Consider the following 17,944-nt stretch of genomic DNA (forward strand, 5'->3'; position numbering starts at 1 on the left):
AAAAAACGAAAAAACTATTACATTGAAAATGTGAGAAAGAGAACAAACATGAATGCTAAATAATATTTTTTAAATTTTAATCCAAATCAAAAGCGGACCGTAAAACTGAACTATTGAAGCATTTACAACAAAATAAAATCCACCGAATCGAGCGATATGATTTTATTTGAAAAGCGTACCGGAAGTGAGTGGTTGTTCTTATCGTTGATTGGACGGGTTGCTGCTGGCTACGTCATCACGTCGACGTGACGGCCGTGTGACGAAAGCGACTTTTGAGGTAGTCCACCCCAAAACATGTCTCTCGTCCCAGGCTAGCAAGCAGAATTACACCGGCAATGGGAACCTTTGTGTACCTTGACGCTGTCATGTTTTTAGCCCTGGCCACGCTTATCGAACGTTGAAATTCCCCGAGGTCACAAGTTCCACATTAAATCCAAAGAAAATGGCGGAGTTCTCGCCCGTCTTACCGATGCGGGATGGAGGAGCAGGAGGACGATTCGGCCAACCTATCTTTCCTCGCTCCAGGTCCGGTTCCGAGTCGGAGAGCGAACTCTCCCAAAGCCTGGCTCGGACCAAGATACGTTCTTATGGAAGTACGGCGAGCGTCACGGCCTCCCTGGGAGAGAAATTCATAGAGCATCGGGTTACAGATAGCGATACTCTGCAGGGGATTGCCCTCAAATATGGTGTAACGGTAAGTTAACGCTGCTTCCGCAGCTCCATCGTTTGCAGAGGTACAAAAGATACTCTCACTGCTAAATAAATAAAGAGCAGAAGTGCCCATTCAATTCCTCTTATTTAGAATAAGAAGTGATCATGTCAAATGTGCTCAACCGCAAAAGTAAAATGAGGACATTTTACCCTAACTCGCATGCAGGCATCACTTGTAATCAAACTGATCAAGGCAGAGCAATTGAGAAAACAGACTAGATTGATTGACCAACCTCTCAGGACATTAAAAAAAAAAAAAACATCTTGATATGGTTATTGATTTTAACAAAACAAACCTAAAAGTTTTATTTTCTCTCTGTTGTTAAGAGTCCAGACTTTCAAAATACTAGATGACAATTTTGCTGCATGGCTGCAGCAGAACGAGGGAGTAGGGACTTTTGCAAGACTTCTAAGACATTATCAGTATTCAAAAGTCCTGAAAGACAGACCAATACTGTGGGAAAAATATACATTTGACCATATTTGGACAGCCCAACATGTCAGCCACAACTGCAAGACATCAAGTATCTATCTGTACTTGATATCTGCGAGAACTCAAATGTCATGCAGTACTTGGACTGGTTCCCTTTTTAGCGTAAACCTTCAGTTTTGAGTTCCTGGATTATTCTTCTGAATGCCTGTAAATTCAAATGGAAATGGTTTCCAACTATGAAAACTCACGTAATTTTGCAAACCCAGTCGCTAAGTTTTAATATGTTGGAAAGTTTCCAGATTTTCCTTGATAAAGTCATTGTAAATGTATTTGGTATGATGTGACTTCTCCTTCCTTCTCGCTATTAACACTTTTCTTCGTCTCGGTTGTCACGCAACCTACCAGATGGAGCAAATCAAGAGAGCCAACAAGTTGTTCAGCAACGACTGTATCTTCCTCAAGAACAGCCTCAGCATCCCCGTGGCGGTACCCAAGCGCTCCATTTTTAACGGATTGTCTCTGGAGTCTCCCGATGGCGATATCGAAGCAGTGTGTCAGCAGATGGAGACTCCCTGTGTCGTGTCGCAGGACCTCGAGGGACTTTCACCGCCATCCTCGCCGCCTCCTGAAGACTCCAGAGCCTCCCGGCCCCAAGCGGAGGAGCTCTCTGCCAAAGACTTCTTACAAAGATTGGACTTGCAAATTAAACAGTCAAAGCAGGCAGCGCGCAGGCTGAAAGAAGAGGAAATAAGGTGAGGTCTAGTTAACAAAACCATTGTTATTACAAAACACATCATTTTAGGAACACTATGATAAAATAGAATTTAATGCATATAATTTGAACTTAAAAGTTAAATACAACTGAAGTGAACCACAAGCAGGAACCCGCACGCGACAGTTTAAGAATCACTGCTGTAAAGGCTTTTCCAAAAGTATAGTCATGGAAATAAATTGATTTTGTTTAGTTTTCAAATCAGAGATTAGTAAGAACTGTTCAAAATTTTGAAAAGATCAATTGTAACAAAAATCCCTAGAAACATCTCTACTTTTTAAAAGTGAAGACAATTTGCAATTTTAGTATTGACACAAAGTTGATGCACAATTTGTCTTATAATATAATTACACTGCGGGCCATATTTGAATATGTAGCCTGTGACCACAGGTTTTTTGGTCATGGTTGTAATAAATTCATTCGGCCAGAATGCAGTGGCTGCTAAACTCCTCTACATGACGCATTGGTGGAGTGGCAGACAGGAATCAGGCTTGTGCTAGAAACATGATACTTCCTGCAAACGTCAAAAGAGTTTAACTTGCTGAGTCAAGCATGAGCATATCTCTTATTCCTGCTTCCCACAAATTCACACATTTGAGACAAAATCACAAAAGTACATCTGTTCAACAATCAGCACACCCACTGGCTAACCAATGGTATCTAAAGTTTTTGTATTATTCCAGTTATACGGCAGTGAGCCAATATCTCACTTTCATTTCATCTTGAGCAGCTGGTTTGGCCTGCGAGAGTTCCACTTTGGTTAAACAAACACTCACATGTACAAACATGGATTGTGTGCCCATTTCGCTTTTATCTTTAAGCAGGAAGAAAACCACCAAGCATTTGTGCTCTTTTGTAAAACTAATGTGCACTGAACAGTTTGACCATGCCCTAAATAAAAACAATACTACCTGGATAGGTAGGCTACTGTTAAATACGCAAATTAATTTCCCGGTTACATGAGCTGGAGCTGCACCTGAGACTCATTCATGATTCACACAACCTTATGATCAGTTTCGAGGCTGATGTGTTTTTTCCACAGTGGAACATTTCCGTTAAACCTTGTTTGTCTTCCTTCTTTGCAGGAGCAGTGAGGGGAACTACGCCGCCCCCACCACATCATACCAAGAAATATGACGGACCAATTGTGTTTACCTTAACCTCGCTTGTTTGTTTACCTTCTTGCTTGTTTTGTTTGCCTTTTATTTATTATGAATATGCAAGTGTTATGACTTGTATGATTGTTTTCTTTTTGGTACGGTTGCCCTGGTAAGACAGTCAGCACAGCTTTGCATACAGGTACTATCGAACTATTTATGCACTGCTGCTATGTAGACCGCCCCCTAGCTGCACATACGCTCATCAGTATAACCTCAGTAAAACATCAGGTAAGAGGCTAGAGTTTTCATATTCATTTCATTTGTTCCCTAAAAGCCTTTTTTTCACAAGATCAGAAGGGACACCTCTCATTTTGGAGTGCATTATTTATGTGTGTGGAGATGTTTTTATGTGCTGCTATGTTTTACTTATTGTTAGGCCAGAATAAATGAGTACATTGAGCAAAAAAATAGAAATGCAACACTTTTTGCTTACATTGTTCACAAGCTGAACTCACAGAAGTGAGTTTTATCAAAGGAAAAGTTCTCGTGAAAAAATGGCAGCAAAAACAATGATTGCCTTTATATTTTTGTTCAGTGTATTTCAACCTGATTTGTTGTCACCCCAATGATTGTCCTTGCGTGTGTAATGTTTTGAGTGGTAATTTACTATTACCGTTATTGCTCTCTTGGCCTATTAAGCACACTTGCAAAGAAAAGACAACGTTTTAATTGCTTTCACACTCTAGGAAGGAAAAAAAAAAGCACATATTTACATTTTGAATGACCTCATCTTGTGTGTCTACTCAGATGAAAATGTACATGAAGTCGAATGATTGACACATTGCCCTCCTGTGGGCCCCAGTGTTATTACAACGGTTCACTATCATGTGATACACAAATGTCTTTATGACATAGAATAAGATCTCACATATACACCGACAACAGAAAAAAAAGAGTTTACATATCAGAGAGAATCAAAAGACTTCTGCTAAATTGTCAGCTATTGATCTCAATATTTTCCAGAGCTGTATATATGTTTTAAAAATATAGAAATGTCAATGACAAAACAATGGATTATTACTCTTCAATCTTGCTGTGAAAATAGTAAGAAAATGATTTTAGTGCTTTGTTTCATCATTTTATTACATCCTTTACCCCAAGATAATGATTGTAACATGAAGGTCGTAAGCAATTATTATGAATACACTTTACCATGACTTGGGGATCAAGTGTAAGTGATAAATGAATGTTCCCTTAGTATTTCAGTTCAGGTCAATAGAGGATGACATCACAGGCTGCTGTAGATCCTTTTGATGGTGTCCCCCTCATCCCTGGCTATGATGCCCTTCTCGATGTAAGCGTCCACCTGCTGGTCCATGAAGTCCTTCAGTTTGGACAGGTCATAGTCTGGCACACAAATACACCACAGTGATTACATTTCTTAGCCCCGCTTAAGCCCCCTCCAGTATTGTATTTGATTTATATAGATCAGTGATCATCACCACACCCAAACAAGAAGTAATCTGTGCTGTTGTTATCATTCAGAGGGATTGAGGTCAGTCTAAGTATGTATGGTGAAAGAAAACATAAAGGAGCCCATAGCAGATGTTACATTTCTCTCTATTGGAGTCATTTTAGAATTGGAGGAATATTATCTGTCACACCCAAGAAATTTTAAATAACCAATGCACAAGGTACAAGACAAATGCATTTGATGAGTTGTCCTGAGATCAAACAAACATGCGATCTAGTAAAATTGATTATCAAATATAATGTTACCAAGTCTTGTCTTTATATTCTTTCAACATTTTCAATGGTAATGCAGTGTTACTCAAATAGCCATCTTACTCATTACCTGGAAATACCTATTTTTTAAATATATTTTTTTAATTATCTTTGCTTTATTTGTTCTATATTTGTCCTACAATTCTCAAATGACCCATGACGTTTCCCGCCCTGCTGATTCCTAACATCTTTTACATTTTCATTTCCCTTCCCCTTTTATTCCTCCCCATAATGTCACAGCATTACCAGGTTAGCTCCAGAAATGAGGTAATTATTATCAGTCCTAGAAACAAGACTAACACTATCCTAATTAAAGAGGCAGCTGGCCTACAATATGAATTTCAATAAGGACAGCCCGAGTTAATGGACACGACTCCAATCACGATACTGTTGCCGGGACACGGTTTGCTGATGACAAACATGACGTGCGTCAGGGATTTAAATGCAACCTGATTAGATTCTTTCAATCATGACCGTGAGGAGCCAAAAACCAAAACCAGTATGTGGCCTGTGCTTCCATCTGCTCTGATGCTTAATCTGTGTGTTGCGTAGGCATAAACACACACACACACACACACACACACACACACACACACACACACACACACACACACGCACACACACACACACACACGTTTCCAAACAGCCTGCCAGTTGAGATTGTCCTAATGGCCACGTCTGGTGGAGTAAACACAATAAATGTTCACTGGCTCTGTTTCTATGACACTGGCCGAGGTCAAGGAGGCCTTTGTTTGCTCTTCTTTTCTGACAACAGGGAAAATTCAATATAATTACCGGGCACTTCATTAGGTACACTTACACAATCTAATGAGCACTGCCTTTTGAGCATTTATTTGATATCCGTGATATCCAGGTTAAGGTCCAATTACTCGTACGGTCTTCGGGGCAAACCTGTGCACTAGTAAACTGATTCATGCTACAGGGAGTACTAGTGACACAAAATTCTACTAGTTGACATATAGTGCTTTACTACTAGTACTAAGAGCGGCGACATATGTACTATAATTGTGCAGTTTTGCTTCACTAGTGACATCCTTCTTGTATACCTAAATTGCCCCGCGGGTGAAAGTAAAACAAAAACTGCAAAAATAAATAAATATGTAAAACAGTTCTACTTGTGTTCTCCGGCGTTCTTCTAGTGAACTGAATTGTTGTACAAGCGTGTCGAGTAGTGACTCAAGATACAACTTGAATTTGTTCTGCGCCCATGCTCTTAATTCAAAACGTCTCTATCCCAAATCATCTTTCTTCATTGAAATGAATAGAAAAGCCAATAATTGTTTTTTGAAATCTTCAAAGGTGAGTGTGTTGCAATAAACAGGTTCAAGGCTCCTTTTTGGATGTACTGCTCCCCATCTACCAAACTGCAGCTTGTGAAATGAATTCACAGCCACAAATTGATGCTCACAAGTTAAAATCAAAAAGTGGCCAAATTACGGTTCATATCTTGAAGTTGCGTGACTCGAATCTCAAGGCACCACTGTACTATTACATTTTAAGATGAATATCAAGAATATTGGAATGCATTTCTTAAAATGTCTTTCCATAAGTTGACATGTTGAGTGATTTTGCCATTTTGAGGAAAATTAGTCACGGTTCATTGTCTTCCTCTCCTATCATCAAGTGTGTGTCTTCTTTGACCAAACAGTTAACAGGCAGGCGGGGGAGGCGACTGTTGTCCCAGACAACCATCCCACAACTAGAATACTAATGAAGTGTCCCACATGCAAGCTCGAAGAAGAGACACTGTTAAAAGCTTCCCTGCTGCTCTGTCCTCTTGTAAATTCAGGCCTGTCAAAATTCTTTTCAAAGCTTTTTTTGTTTATCAGCACCTGCCTCGCCACACATGTTGAATAAAGCCTCTGAGCACCGCCCGGTGTAAAATGCAATTTTCACGCAACTATCACCTTCTGCTGTTCATGGCCTGCACAGCTAGAGCTCATTATCGTTTCATTTCCTGCTGTCAGATGAAATACCGCTGGGCATTGATTTTTAGAGCAGCGTGCGTCAATCAATTTTCAAGGTTGCTAGTCACAACCAAAGAAACAAAGTGTTGCCAAACAACGGAAATAATAGACCTTTGAAGACGAGGACATTTTCTTCTTTGTAAAAGTGAAAAATTCAGTTTAGTTTCCTCTTGTGTGCTTTTTAAATGTATGCAGTTTGGACAGAAAAAGGGTAAAAATGAAAGAAAATATGATCGGCAAATTTAAAAGGTATATTGAATGTCAAGGGACAGGAGAAGTTTACCAAGCAGACCTATGTTTCGGAACAAGGCAGTCGAATAAGCAGTAATTTAGGACAAACTCATTGCGAGTAATCCATATTCATTAGCTGTGGGGCAAGCGTCTAGTCAAGCATCCTTCAAGCACTCATTTCAAATGCAGATTAGGGACACCAAAAAAGAGCTTAGAAGGTTTGAGCTTCTCTGTGCCTCAGACCTGCGTGTGACCCACCACGATTCTGCCACATAAGTTCCTTCATTCAACTCACCGTCTTTGCCTTCTTCCTTGTTGTGTTTCTTCAGCCACTCGATGTTCTTTCTGATGGCCTCCAGATACGTCTCGGATTCGCCGGGTCGATCTGTTGAGAAAGATCAAAGCATAGCAATCAAGAGTATTGCTTTTGCTCGGCAAAAAATACAATATCCTGATGGACTAAACATCATGTAACACAAATGTTCACAAATGACGTCATGTTCCCATTTTATCAGTATGAATAAACAGAAGTATTTAATCCCGTTTTACTGTCAAGTGAGTACAGTGCAGTGTGCAGGAACAGGAAATAACAGTATCTGTGACAGGCTTTTGGCCGTCACTTATCGGACTGGCCTAGTTCTGGGACAAACACGGACACTGTGCTATGATTGGCTTGGCCGGCTGTTCTGCCTTTATTTTTTAATTTATTCATGTCCCGCTGGCTCGGCTGAGCGGAAACAAAAAGTTCTGCTTTGTTTTGTAGTCAAAGTAGGACAAAGGAGAGGTTTTGATTAGTTGACGCATCATCGTTTAGTTACAGTTTAATTAGAATTTGAACGTATTTGACATACTGTTTATTCACTTTCCATAAACACATACACTGGGCCAAAATTATATATATTTATATTATATTATATTATTGCATCCATCCGTCCATCCATTTTGTAAAGTATCGATATCAGATTTTGCACATATAGATCTTAAAATGTTTAAACTACCTGTTGGACAATAATAAATTGCTGCTTAGTCCTTAATGTTTCAGAGGACTTCTATTCCTTATGTTTAAAATGTGTTAGAATCCAATTTGAGGGTGAGAAAATGACAATTAGGGTATTTGTATTAGTGTCAAATGTCAAAACAAGTCCAATTTGAGGGTTTTGCATATTGTTTTATATTAAAAAAATAGGCCTTCAAGTTAACATTTAAAGTCTAAAGGCAATGTGCTGTATGTTCATCGCAGCTGCTTTGTGGACTGACTGGTTGATGGCTGATCCTGTTTGGTGGAGTCCTTCAGGTTCTCGTACTCCTTCTGCATCTTGGCGGCCTCAGCCTTGGTGTTGTCGTCCTCATCCAAATTCTTCCCCGCTGCCCGAAAACATCACACTCGATTAACCCCCGGACTTTGATTGGTTTAGCTACCCTTTCAGCTTAGTAGTCGTGATCAAAAATACTTTGACTTCAAGATTTTACGATGTTTTTTTATTTTATTTTAATTTTACTTTTAAATACCAGTCATGAGTAGAAAACATCAATTATTACTTTTTATTTTTTCAATCATGAAAATAGAATTTTTCTCAGCACTATGCGCAGATGGGAAAACCTAGCAGCAACAATAAAAACAATGGAATTTCTATTTTTGCAGAGGACAAGCTGCTGCTAGTTGGCAATTCAGAAAAAAAAAAAAAATTTTTTTGTTTGTTTCATTACATTTGTTTAACAAATGTAAAATGCATTTAAAAAATGAAGGAAAATGGACACAAATAGCCAGCATAGAGCCCAAAGGGTTAGTTCATAGGGCAATAAAACATCAAATTGATCAAAAAGAAAAGGCCTCGATGATGAATCAATATATTCTCGATCCTTGACTCATGATTGATTAGAATAATCACTGTTCCATACAGTTTGCAGGTGGTTTGCTGGTTTGGGTTATTTACCGTTAGGTCCTACAAAGTCTGACGGTCCAAGAGCCTTTCCAAGCTTGTTCTTGGTCTGCATTGCAATCATACCGTCCAGATTTTCTACAGGAGTGAGAAAAAAAAAGTCACTTCACTCATTCCACAATGAGTTAAAGCCCAGCAGCCTCGCTCTCACACTACAGAAGCTTTACCTTGTTTTTTAATTCCGTGTCACACATTTTACATTTCAGTTCAGTGCAATACATTTGCATTCATATGGTTTGTTTAAAAAAAAACAATCTAAAATATTTGATTATCTTTTATGTGCTGTACATTTAAAAAAAATCCATCCATGATCTAAACTGCGTATCCACACAAGACTATCCTAGCAGTCTTTGGGCAGTAGGCGGGGGACACCCTGAACTGGTCGCCAGCCAATCACAGGGTACGCATAGACGAACAAACATTCACACTCACACCTAAGGACAATTTAGACTGCTCAATTTACCTACCATGCATATTTTGGGGATTTGGGAGGAAACCGGAGTACACACAAAGAACATGCAAACTCCTGACAGGAAGATCATACCCCGAATTTGAACCCACCATCTCAGCAATGTGAGGTGAATAAAATCTAAAAACTAAATGAAAGGTAAATACTATTTTGGATTTTCCTATAAGCACAGCATTAATGTTCAAACGATAAAGCTTCTCACATAAAATGCAGTTTGACAGCAATTCTTGTGGACGGTTCTTTGAATTCAAAATGCTTGAAAGTGCATTGTAAGCATAAATCTGGTTTTCCCTGCTCGAATCACTTTACAGTAAATGTAGGTTAATGTTATTCTTATTTTGCCTTGATGTGATCCCTCATTTACAATTATGATAGCTTACTACTACTTCTCTCTTGGGTTGTCACTTTCTCCTCGCAAGTTCTGTCTGTGTTCACACCGCCTACTTCCACGTGAAGTGTGAAAAATAAAATGCTGTTTTTTTTTTTCAGCCTCCTCCCCAGCGTTGAGCATTCAAACATACTGAACACTGTTTTTCCTGATCCTCTTTGTGCTATTTCTTTTTAAAGACTTTCGTTTTTGTTGCGTGCTCACCTTGCTGACCCAATTGGTCAGTAGGGGTTGAGGGCGGCTCAAGTTAACATGTTGCTAAGTGACTGTGGAATTCTAAGCAATTATCCCCGGTGCCACCCCAAACAACCATATGGCCAAGGCCGACAGGTTGCCATGGCAACTCACATCATGCGTAATGGCTGTTTTGTCCGGCTTTACATGGTCACTATTGGCTAGCTGCTATTCAAGGTCTTACTGAAGGACTCTAACATCAGCCTCCATATATTTTTAAATTGTGAAGATGAACAACGTGAGCTATTTCTGGGGAACCTTTCATGCTCATTGAACAACACAATAAATCCTCAGCGCTTCAGATGAGTTTTTATTGATTCTTTTTTTAAACTCAATTGTAGCCTTTTTTTTTTTTTTTTTTTTGGTCTGCTGGTCAAATTACCTCTCTCGCATGCATTCAGAAATGTTCACACAAAACTGTCACATACATTCACACACAAACCCAACCTCACACATCTTCATGCGGTCTCATTCTTCTCAAAATAAAACCGTTCAGGTTCATTTGAGCCACTTAATAATTTGACTACTCTGATTTAAGTCTAATTTGTTAATTTTAGTTGTTTGATTTGTCTGTCTTAAATAAAAGGAAAAATGACTGAGCCAGAATAAAAGAGAAAGTTAAAGGAAGGAAAAAGAGGTGACAGCGGTGCTTGACATGTGAAAAACCTTTCACTCATGTGATGATGAGCCATAAAAGTAGGCTGGCTATTCAACCCTTGACACTAATCTGTCATTTCGAGTTTACACTCAGCTGCACCGACTCATAAGAAAAATGTCCTAATCCAGAAAAACAGGAAACATTTCCTAAAATCAGTCTAGATTAGAGTTCATATGTATTCAGAATTACTAGAAACAAATCATTTGCATTAGTTGTAATGAAAGATGTTTTTTTTTTTTTTTTTTGTGGTCTTACCCAGATAGGAGACGCCTTCCTCGGGCGTGATGGTGCCGTACTTGACCATCATCTTCACAAAATCAATCAGCGTTTTCATGATGGTGATGAGTGTCTCTCTTTCCTGAGCGTCTTGATCTGAGACAGTCACGAATCAATCAGGAGCAATGACAGGAAGTCATTTTCAGGTATCTTTACATGACATTTATTTATAAATGTATTTATACGTTGACTTAAATACAGATTGGGAGTATTGCCACCACTGCACAGTGGAAACATGTTTTGTGTTGGCAGTAATTGGTTGCCATAGTGTTCACATTATCACGCGGTGTTTGGCTCCAGGGATCTGGAAGATGGATTATGAATAATTACTACTGTGTTTGTGTGTTCCTAGTCGGCAATTTGCAAAGGTGACTCATGGCGGAACACCTGATTGCCATGACAACAACATGTTCGGCTCTTCGAGGCACGTGTGTGATGTCAGATGACCGAGCACGTGGTGCTTACCGGAATTGAGGCTCCTGAGTAGCCGGTAGAAATTGGGAAAGTACTGGAGATCTTGAAGGCCGTCCTCTGGGCTGACTTCATTGTCGTCCTCGGCGTCATCTTTGTCCCAAGTGTTGTCTAGTGTCTCGTCCTGGTCTTCAGCATCCCTGTCCACCTCATCCATAACCTCGTCGTCGTCGTCATTGTAACGCCGACCGGGCTGCTCCCATTTGTCCTGCTGATGCAAGAAGCATTTTTATATGAATTGAAATCCTCCCCATCATTCATTTGTAATTGTGATTACCGTGTTTGCTGCCTGGCCATCTTCCACATCCGCGACTTCCTCTTCATTGCTCTCCTCGATCTCGTTGTTTTTGGCTTTTTTGGTGATGAGATCCTGCAGGGCCTCGGCCACCTGATACTCCAGCGTATCAGCCTGACTTTCCGTGATCTAACCGGAAGACAAACAGCCAGATTGAACACCATTGTGGATTGTATAATATTGATCCATGCTAGTCAGAGAAGCGGTGGACTGGAGGTGTCATATTCGTAATACACACGTGAACAAAATCCAATTCACACATTTCATTTCAGTGAGACAAACATTTTTCCTGCAGTGTGAGCACTTCTCCCTCCATCTCACGGGAACGCGGAATATAAACTAAGACCCAAGCAATATGATGTTTTGAAGCTACATTAAGCAGGGTAACATTTTGATTGCCGATTAATTTAAAGAAATATACAATGAATGAATGAATTTTTTTTCCCCAAATATAAAGATCTAATTTTCAGGTAGAACATTTTGCAATATTTTGTCCTAATTTTACTGAGAATAGGTCTATTTTCTCAACCTTTATTTGTTATGTGTCATTGTGTGAAAACAAAAAACAATTGGTCAATTTTTGCTGATTTCAAAAGTAATATTACTAAAGTATGCATTGCTTAGTCCAAGTCCAAGCCTCATCTACTGTCTACCACTGTCAAACCTACCAAACCCAGTTTGAGTAGCTTGGACACGATTCGGTCAAAGACACCTCTGTCGTCCTCCTCATAGATCCTGTTTGCAATCTTCTGAACAATGTCCTCTGCCGTCAACGGAGTGCCGTCCACCTGACGGAACGTGTCTGTCTCATCTGAGAGAAGAGAGGACATCATATGTGTTAGTTCAATTGACAGAACACATTGCAGCTGAATCACAGCAGTCTTCCAGCCACCCTCAAAGGAAATTTCATCAATTTATCAATCAGGACGCTGTGGGTCGTATATGGAATAAAAAAACGGAAGGGCCCACTTTACCTTGTGTTGATTTATGAAGCACGCAGGATAGCGCCGAAAAAAAGATCTTTTACCAAGTAGCGAATTGCAACAATGCGAAAGAACACTGTTCATTTTTATTTCAAGTAGGTGTTTTGGCAAGAGAGTCCCAGTACTTTGACTATGCCGTGTATATTTTCTTACTCATGATTATGAGAGATGCTATTCATACAGCGCAACTCTTTTACGACTCCCGTGCATCCCACAAAGGCCAAGTGAGTTCTGATTTATTGGATCATCTTCAAGCTATTATTGTCTCACTCTGAGGAACAACAAAAGAATATCCACAGTGTGCTTTTGCTGTATTGTGATGTAACGCAAAACGACGAGAAGCTCACAGATGCTGGGCCATATGCGGGAACTGATTTGCGTCAGAGTCATCTCACCTCAAAGATCCTATTACGCTGATTCATACAGCAGGACATTTGTATTTTAAGATGTTTTATCCCTTGATGAAATCTGATGTGAAAGTATTTCCTGTATGCTATTTTTTTAGGCAGACTGGAATCCTCCCGGATAATCTGGCAAATGTGTTTTTATGTTTTGTGTTGCATTTTGATCTGTATCACTAGATTTACTTTCGACTTGGATTTCTGTGGAAATGTTGACTTTATACTTATTTCTACACTCTTGTCAAGGTATCGGTAAGCGAGCTATTTGGTACTGGACCACACCAAAAAACTGCAAACCACAACAGCATCAATTGATCTTTATGCTGAAAGAGCATATATGTGCATGTTTTGAACAGGGTTGTAATAGCTTTTTTTTTTTTTTTCATATCTGTGGATGGAATTTTTTTATTAGTTTTAGCTTTTTCGAAAAGGTTTCGTTTGAGGCTAGTTAGTTATTAGTTTTATTATTAGTTTTCTATGTGTAAGATTTAAAAAAATCACTGTGTTGTATAGAGAAAACTTAACAAAAAATATTATTTTAAAAGCAATCTGCAGACTTTGAAGTACAATAATTATGTAGTGCATAATACTGCTTTTATAATTAGGTGCAGCACAACTCAACAAAACAAGTGACGGTGGTTTTCATTTCCACCCCTTTTTTGCCAAGTTGTTGCCATCTTCTTAAGTGCATTTGCGGCTGGACATCCTGTTGAGAAGAACTACAAGCCACTTGCCCACTTGCTTTTATCTGTGAGTCATTGTCAAGTTGGACGGATGGATGGATGGATCAATTGATGGATGGATGGATGGATGGATGGATGGATGGATGGATCGATGGATGGGTGGATTGATCGACGGGTGTAAGGATAGATGGAAATAAACTGAAATTGTATTTTAGGTTTATAAAACTACCTAAAACTGTCAAAAATTTCATTCGTGTGGGTGTTTGCCAATTAATGTCATTGGCACTGTAAATCCGTAGCTACAGAAAGACCAAGTTCAGTCTCAGGTCAAGGTCTATATTATATAATATTTAGTGACATTTTCTAGCTTGCACCCAACAAACGCTCCATATACGTATATAAAAATAAAACTAACAGCAAAACTACAACAACAACAAAAATCTAAAATGAAGCTTTTTCCCTAAAATAAATAGATTGGGCTAAAAACTACTTAAAATTATTTGCATTAAAAAAAATACAAATGAACACTACTTTGTAAATAAAAATCAACATAGTAAAAAAAATCCTATTGAAACCCTGATGGTCAAAAAAACAATTTTGACTTTTGTGGAGTATTTTTGAGGCATAGTATTGAAAAAATATAACGCTAGTGCTTGTAGGGGCTGGCACAAGAGCATTTTGGAGATAATCCCACTGACATCCACGTGTTCTCTTTCATGACTGCCTACAGACGCACGTGGCATGTTCAAAGGTCACCTACTCGCAGACAACATGACTGCTGGATGAGCCTCAGCTGGACATGAATATAAATGCTTTGTTGTGTACCAACGTCGATTTTAGAGGGTATTTGTACGGTACTTGATCATTTTTGTGAGGGGTGACTTCCATGGAAAGAGGTTAAATGAACCGCAGTTGAGATTTCCAGAAAAACAGACGCCAGCGACAAAGACAGGTATTGTATATCAACATAATTAACAGTAAAAAAGATAATAGTTGAATATTGAGGATGACATTTATCAGAGTATTTTTTGCCGCAACTACTACTTTAGTATAGAGTGTGAGTACTTGCCATTCTCCATCCCGTTCTTGGTCGAGTCATATTCCTCAGCCAGTCGGCGATTCTTGGTGGAATCGGATTCATCTGGAATGTACTCATCTTTCTTCTGCTCCACCTCATCAGTGGTCTCCTTGGATTTGTGGCTTTGGGCTAATAATGACTTCAGTACGGTCGAGTCATCACCGTCCGGTTCCTTGGAGATGGCAGGTCCCTTGCTCTCTGATTGGAAGCGCAAATGAAAATCATTCATCAGTGTGGAGGTGAGGTGTGAGGTGCAGTTTCCTGTATTTTCAAAGTCGGAAACTTTTCATGGGATGAATGGAAAGGGATTAAACAAGGAATTTACTAGATTTGACTCAATTGCTGGCTTTTAATCAAGCTTACACCCGTGGAAAGAAAGGCTTAATTTTCAATGACATATTTGGTAAAAAGACATAATCTCACCACCATTCCTCAAAAGTAATCAAATATACTCGTTTAACACAGTTTAATTATGTGCAACCGATATAGTAAATTCAAAATACTTTTTTTCTAGTGAGTGCTTTTGACAGAATACAATTTTTATATTGTATTCCCATGAATTTCCAAAACAGATCCAAAATCCTCCATCCTTAACTTCTCATCGATATTTCCTGGAAAATTTCCAGTAATTTCTAACCTTCAGTAAAGCCTTGAAATTTGATTCATTTTAAATTCTCCGTGCATTGGCGATGCATTTTCTTACTGGCAGTGCTGAAACCTGAACTCATGAATTGATTAACAATGCGATTTGCTCTTACCAGCTGAATGTACCGCAGTCTTCACACTGTCCGCCTCGGCAATCTGAGGAAATGACAAGCATTTCTGTAAATCATTTCCATGCCACGTATTGCTAATCCATGTTTTTCTGAGAGATGAAAGAACCCTCACCTGCTCTTGGAGTGGTCTTTCTTCTGTCAGCTGTCGATTGTACACTGATTTATCTACAACTGTAATGAACCAAAGAAAGAAAACTTAAATTTCTTTGCATCTCTGTGAGCATTTATTGTCTGATTTGATCATTTAGTGGCGGTTATATTTTTCACAGCTGAACAGAATTTTGCAAGTTTTGTCAACACTTCCGTTGAAGCTTCTGGAGACATATGAAAGCTGCTCCCCCCCCCCAACCCCTCCCCTCTCTTGGTCAGACCTTAATCGGATTACCAAACAAAAGATTAAACTGAGTCCAAAATAGACCACGGGCCTCAACAGCCGCTGGCGAGCTGCAGCTCAATTTGCTGTATTCGGTTAATGAGCAGATTTACAGCTAAATTAACAGACAACTGCTGGAAACAACTACAAAGAACCACAAATGTGAGCTAGAATCAGTCCGATGTCATCAATTGTTCATTGTGAGCATTTCTCACCCATAAAGGTCTGTTATTCTATTGTTGAGAGATTCTCTGATGTCTGTTCCAAGTAAGAATGTGTCACTGAAGTTTGTTCATCGGCAATGAACGTGTTTTTAATGCTCTTAAATATTAAGCCTGTAAAAGATGACTTTTACAATGACTCACCCTCGCTGGATGCTGTCGGTGTAGGAAAGGCAGATATTTGGTTTAATAGACTGAAAAAGAGAACATGGAAAACGACGCAAAGGTGTTTTGCCGCCATCCTCACGAATAAGGAAAATGTCAAAAAGAAAAAGCAATCGGTTGCTGGGGCTCCAACCGCCGCCGCGGAGGCTCCAATATTGCTAGACGCTTGAGTGAGAATGAATCCCTCTGCGGGGAAGCGGCTGGCCTGATCTCCGCTTGACTGTGGAGCGAGGTGGAGCTGTCAGCCGGCTGCGGTGCTGAAAGCAGGTCACGTAAACGCTTTGCTTCTACAAAGGATGAGTAAGGAAGGCTGAGCAAAACCCCGTGTGAGCCACAGCATCACTGGCCAGAGGATGGAACACAGCTCAGCACAACAGGACCTGCCCCCTCACTGAGGAGGAGGAGGAGGAGGAGGAGGAGGAGGAGGAGGAGGAGGAGGAGGAGGAGGAGGAGGAAGGAGAACACTGTAAAAAGTGTCTCACTGTACATGAACAAAGTCCACGCTATGTGATGTTTCGGCATATAACACCACAAAAAAGCTGTATAAAGTCTCCTTTTATTTAATATCATTGACATTATAAATACATTGACAAATTAATCAATCTTGTGATTGTGTTGGAACCAAGCCCCTATATAGTCGTTTTTTTGTAAGGTCAGAGCAAAATAAAAAAATATATATATTACTTTGGTACCATCTTGTGGCATGTTGATGTAAGTTCAGAAATTATTTTAGCCCAAAGTAGTGTGTGGGCGTCTTAGAACCGAGGTAATATGCTGAAGTGAGTTGAGAGCTTCATTTAGATCAATGCAGTGCTTTGCAGCAACTGTGTGCGACTTAAGACTACTAGTGACATTATAAAGTTTTAAACATCATCAATAATAATAATAATAATAATAATAATAATAATAATAATAATAAAAGATAGATAGATAGATAGATAGATAGATAGATAGATAGATAGATAGATAGATAGATAGATAGATAGATAGATAGATAGATAGATAGATAGATAGATGGAAAGTCGGTTACCTAGCCCATCTGCCTCATAATGAGAGGTTCCGTGTGCAGTATTGCGTGTCATTCCCGTTGGTGTTTTCAAAATTTGCATGTGTGTAATATGTTGGGTCTGCAATTTTAAACCAATAACAGCATTTAATTCAACTGACCATTTCTTTTCACCAGTCTGTAATTGAAGGCCATCTGCTCAATGTGCTCATCACCTTTTGCAGCGTAGGAGCATGACCTGGTCCATAATGTGCGTCACACAATCTCCGTGCGCCATGCTTTTGCTGTAGATCTTTCCTCTGCCCGCTGGCTTGTCAACAGCAAGTGCAATTAAATGACCTGCAAACCAATAGATTTATGCTCACATCACAGATTTACAAGGCCACTTTTATGATCTGTTTGCTTTCATTGTCTTTGTGTGATGCCAATTAGACATAGAATGCGTATTAAACTTGAGATAGATCACATAGAGGCCGATAACTTATTATTGCATTTAAAAGCCCCCAG

The 17,944-nt window shown here is 39.4% G+C and overlaps 2 protein-coding genes across 4 annotated transcripts; one reads left to right on the forward strand and one right to left on the reverse strand.

The window, feature by feature from the left end:
• The first annotated feature begins 237 nt into the window (after window positions 1-237).
• lysmd2 (LysM, putative peptidoglycan-binding, domain containing 2) lies at window positions 238-5,408 on the forward strand. 2 transcript variants are annotated; one of them, XR_015065720.1, is made up of 4 exons: window positions 238-694; window positions 1,550-1,896; window positions 3,002-4,120; window positions 4,275-5,407. XR_015065720.1 is itself a non-coding variant. In XM_085908177.1 (3 exons), exons 1-3 carry the CDS (start codon window positions 443-445, stop codon window positions 3,051-3,053), a joined length of 651 nt encoding a protein of 216 aa, XP_085764303.1. In that variant the 5' UTR covers window positions 238-442; the 3' UTR covers window positions 3,054-5,408. The 2 variants fall into 2 exon arrangements, 1 of the variants encoding a protein (XP_085764303.1); XM_085908177.1 differs by having other exon boundaries at window positions 3,002-5,408.
• On the reverse strand, window positions 3,754-16,730 carry scg3 (secretogranin III). Of its 2 annotated transcripts, none has more exons than XM_085908175.1 (12): window positions 16,411-16,730; window positions 15,785-15,837; window positions 15,655-15,697; window positions 14,888-15,094; window positions 12,420-12,562; window positions 11,734-11,880; window positions 11,451-11,664; window positions 10,965-11,081; window positions 8,955-9,038; window positions 8,278-8,385; window positions 7,316-7,405; window positions 3,754-4,423 (listed from the first exon to the last, which is right to left on the reverse strand). In XM_085908175.1, exons 1-12 carry the CDS (start codon window positions 16,505-16,507, stop codon window positions 4,305-4,307), a joined length of 1,422 nt encoding a protein of 473 aa, XP_085764301.1. In that variant the 5' UTR covers window positions 16,508-16,730; the 3' UTR covers window positions 3,754-4,304. The 2 variants fall into 2 exon arrangements, with proteins under 2 accessions (XP_085764301.1, XP_085764300.1); XM_085908174.1 differs by having other exon boundaries at window positions 11,451-11,667; window positions 15,785-15,843.
• Window positions 16,731-17,944: the final 1,214 nt, after the last annotated feature.

Source organism: Syngnathus leptorhynchus, chromosome 3 (assembly GCF_054491065.1).
Source record: "Syngnathus leptorhynchus isolate UIUO chromosome 3, UIUO_Slep, whole genome shotgun sequence".
NCBI lineage: Eukaryota > Metazoa > Chordata > Actinopteri > Syngnathiformes > Syngnathidae > Syngnathus > Syngnathus leptorhynchus.

Bases quoted from the DNA above. Each gene is read 5' to 3' on its own strand.
- lysmd2 (XM_085908177.1), top strand. From the start codon at position 443: ATGGCGGAGTTCTCGCCCGTCTTACCGATGCGGGATGGAGGAGCAGGA. The intron at 695-1,549 runs GTAAGTTAACGC...GCAACCTACCAG, and splicing joins CCCTCAAATATGGTGTAACG to ATGGAGCAAATCAAGAGAGC. The intron at 1,897-3,001 runs GTGAGGTCTAGT...CCTTCTTTGCAG, and splicing joins CTGAAAGAAGAGGAAATAAG to GAGCAGTGAGGGGAACTACG.
- scg3 (XM_085908174.1), bottom strand. From the start codon at position 16,507: ATGGCGGCAAAACACCTTTGCGTCGTTTTCCATGTTCTCTTTTTCAGT. The intron at 9,039-10,964 runs GTAAGACCACAA...TCACTCCTGTAG, and splicing joins GGAAGGCGTCTCCTATCTGG to AAAATCTGGACGGTATGATT. The intron at 7,406-8,277 runs GTCAGTCCACAA...CTTTCTCAACAG, and splicing joins ACAGGATCAGCCATCAACCA to ATCGACCCGGCGAATCCGAG.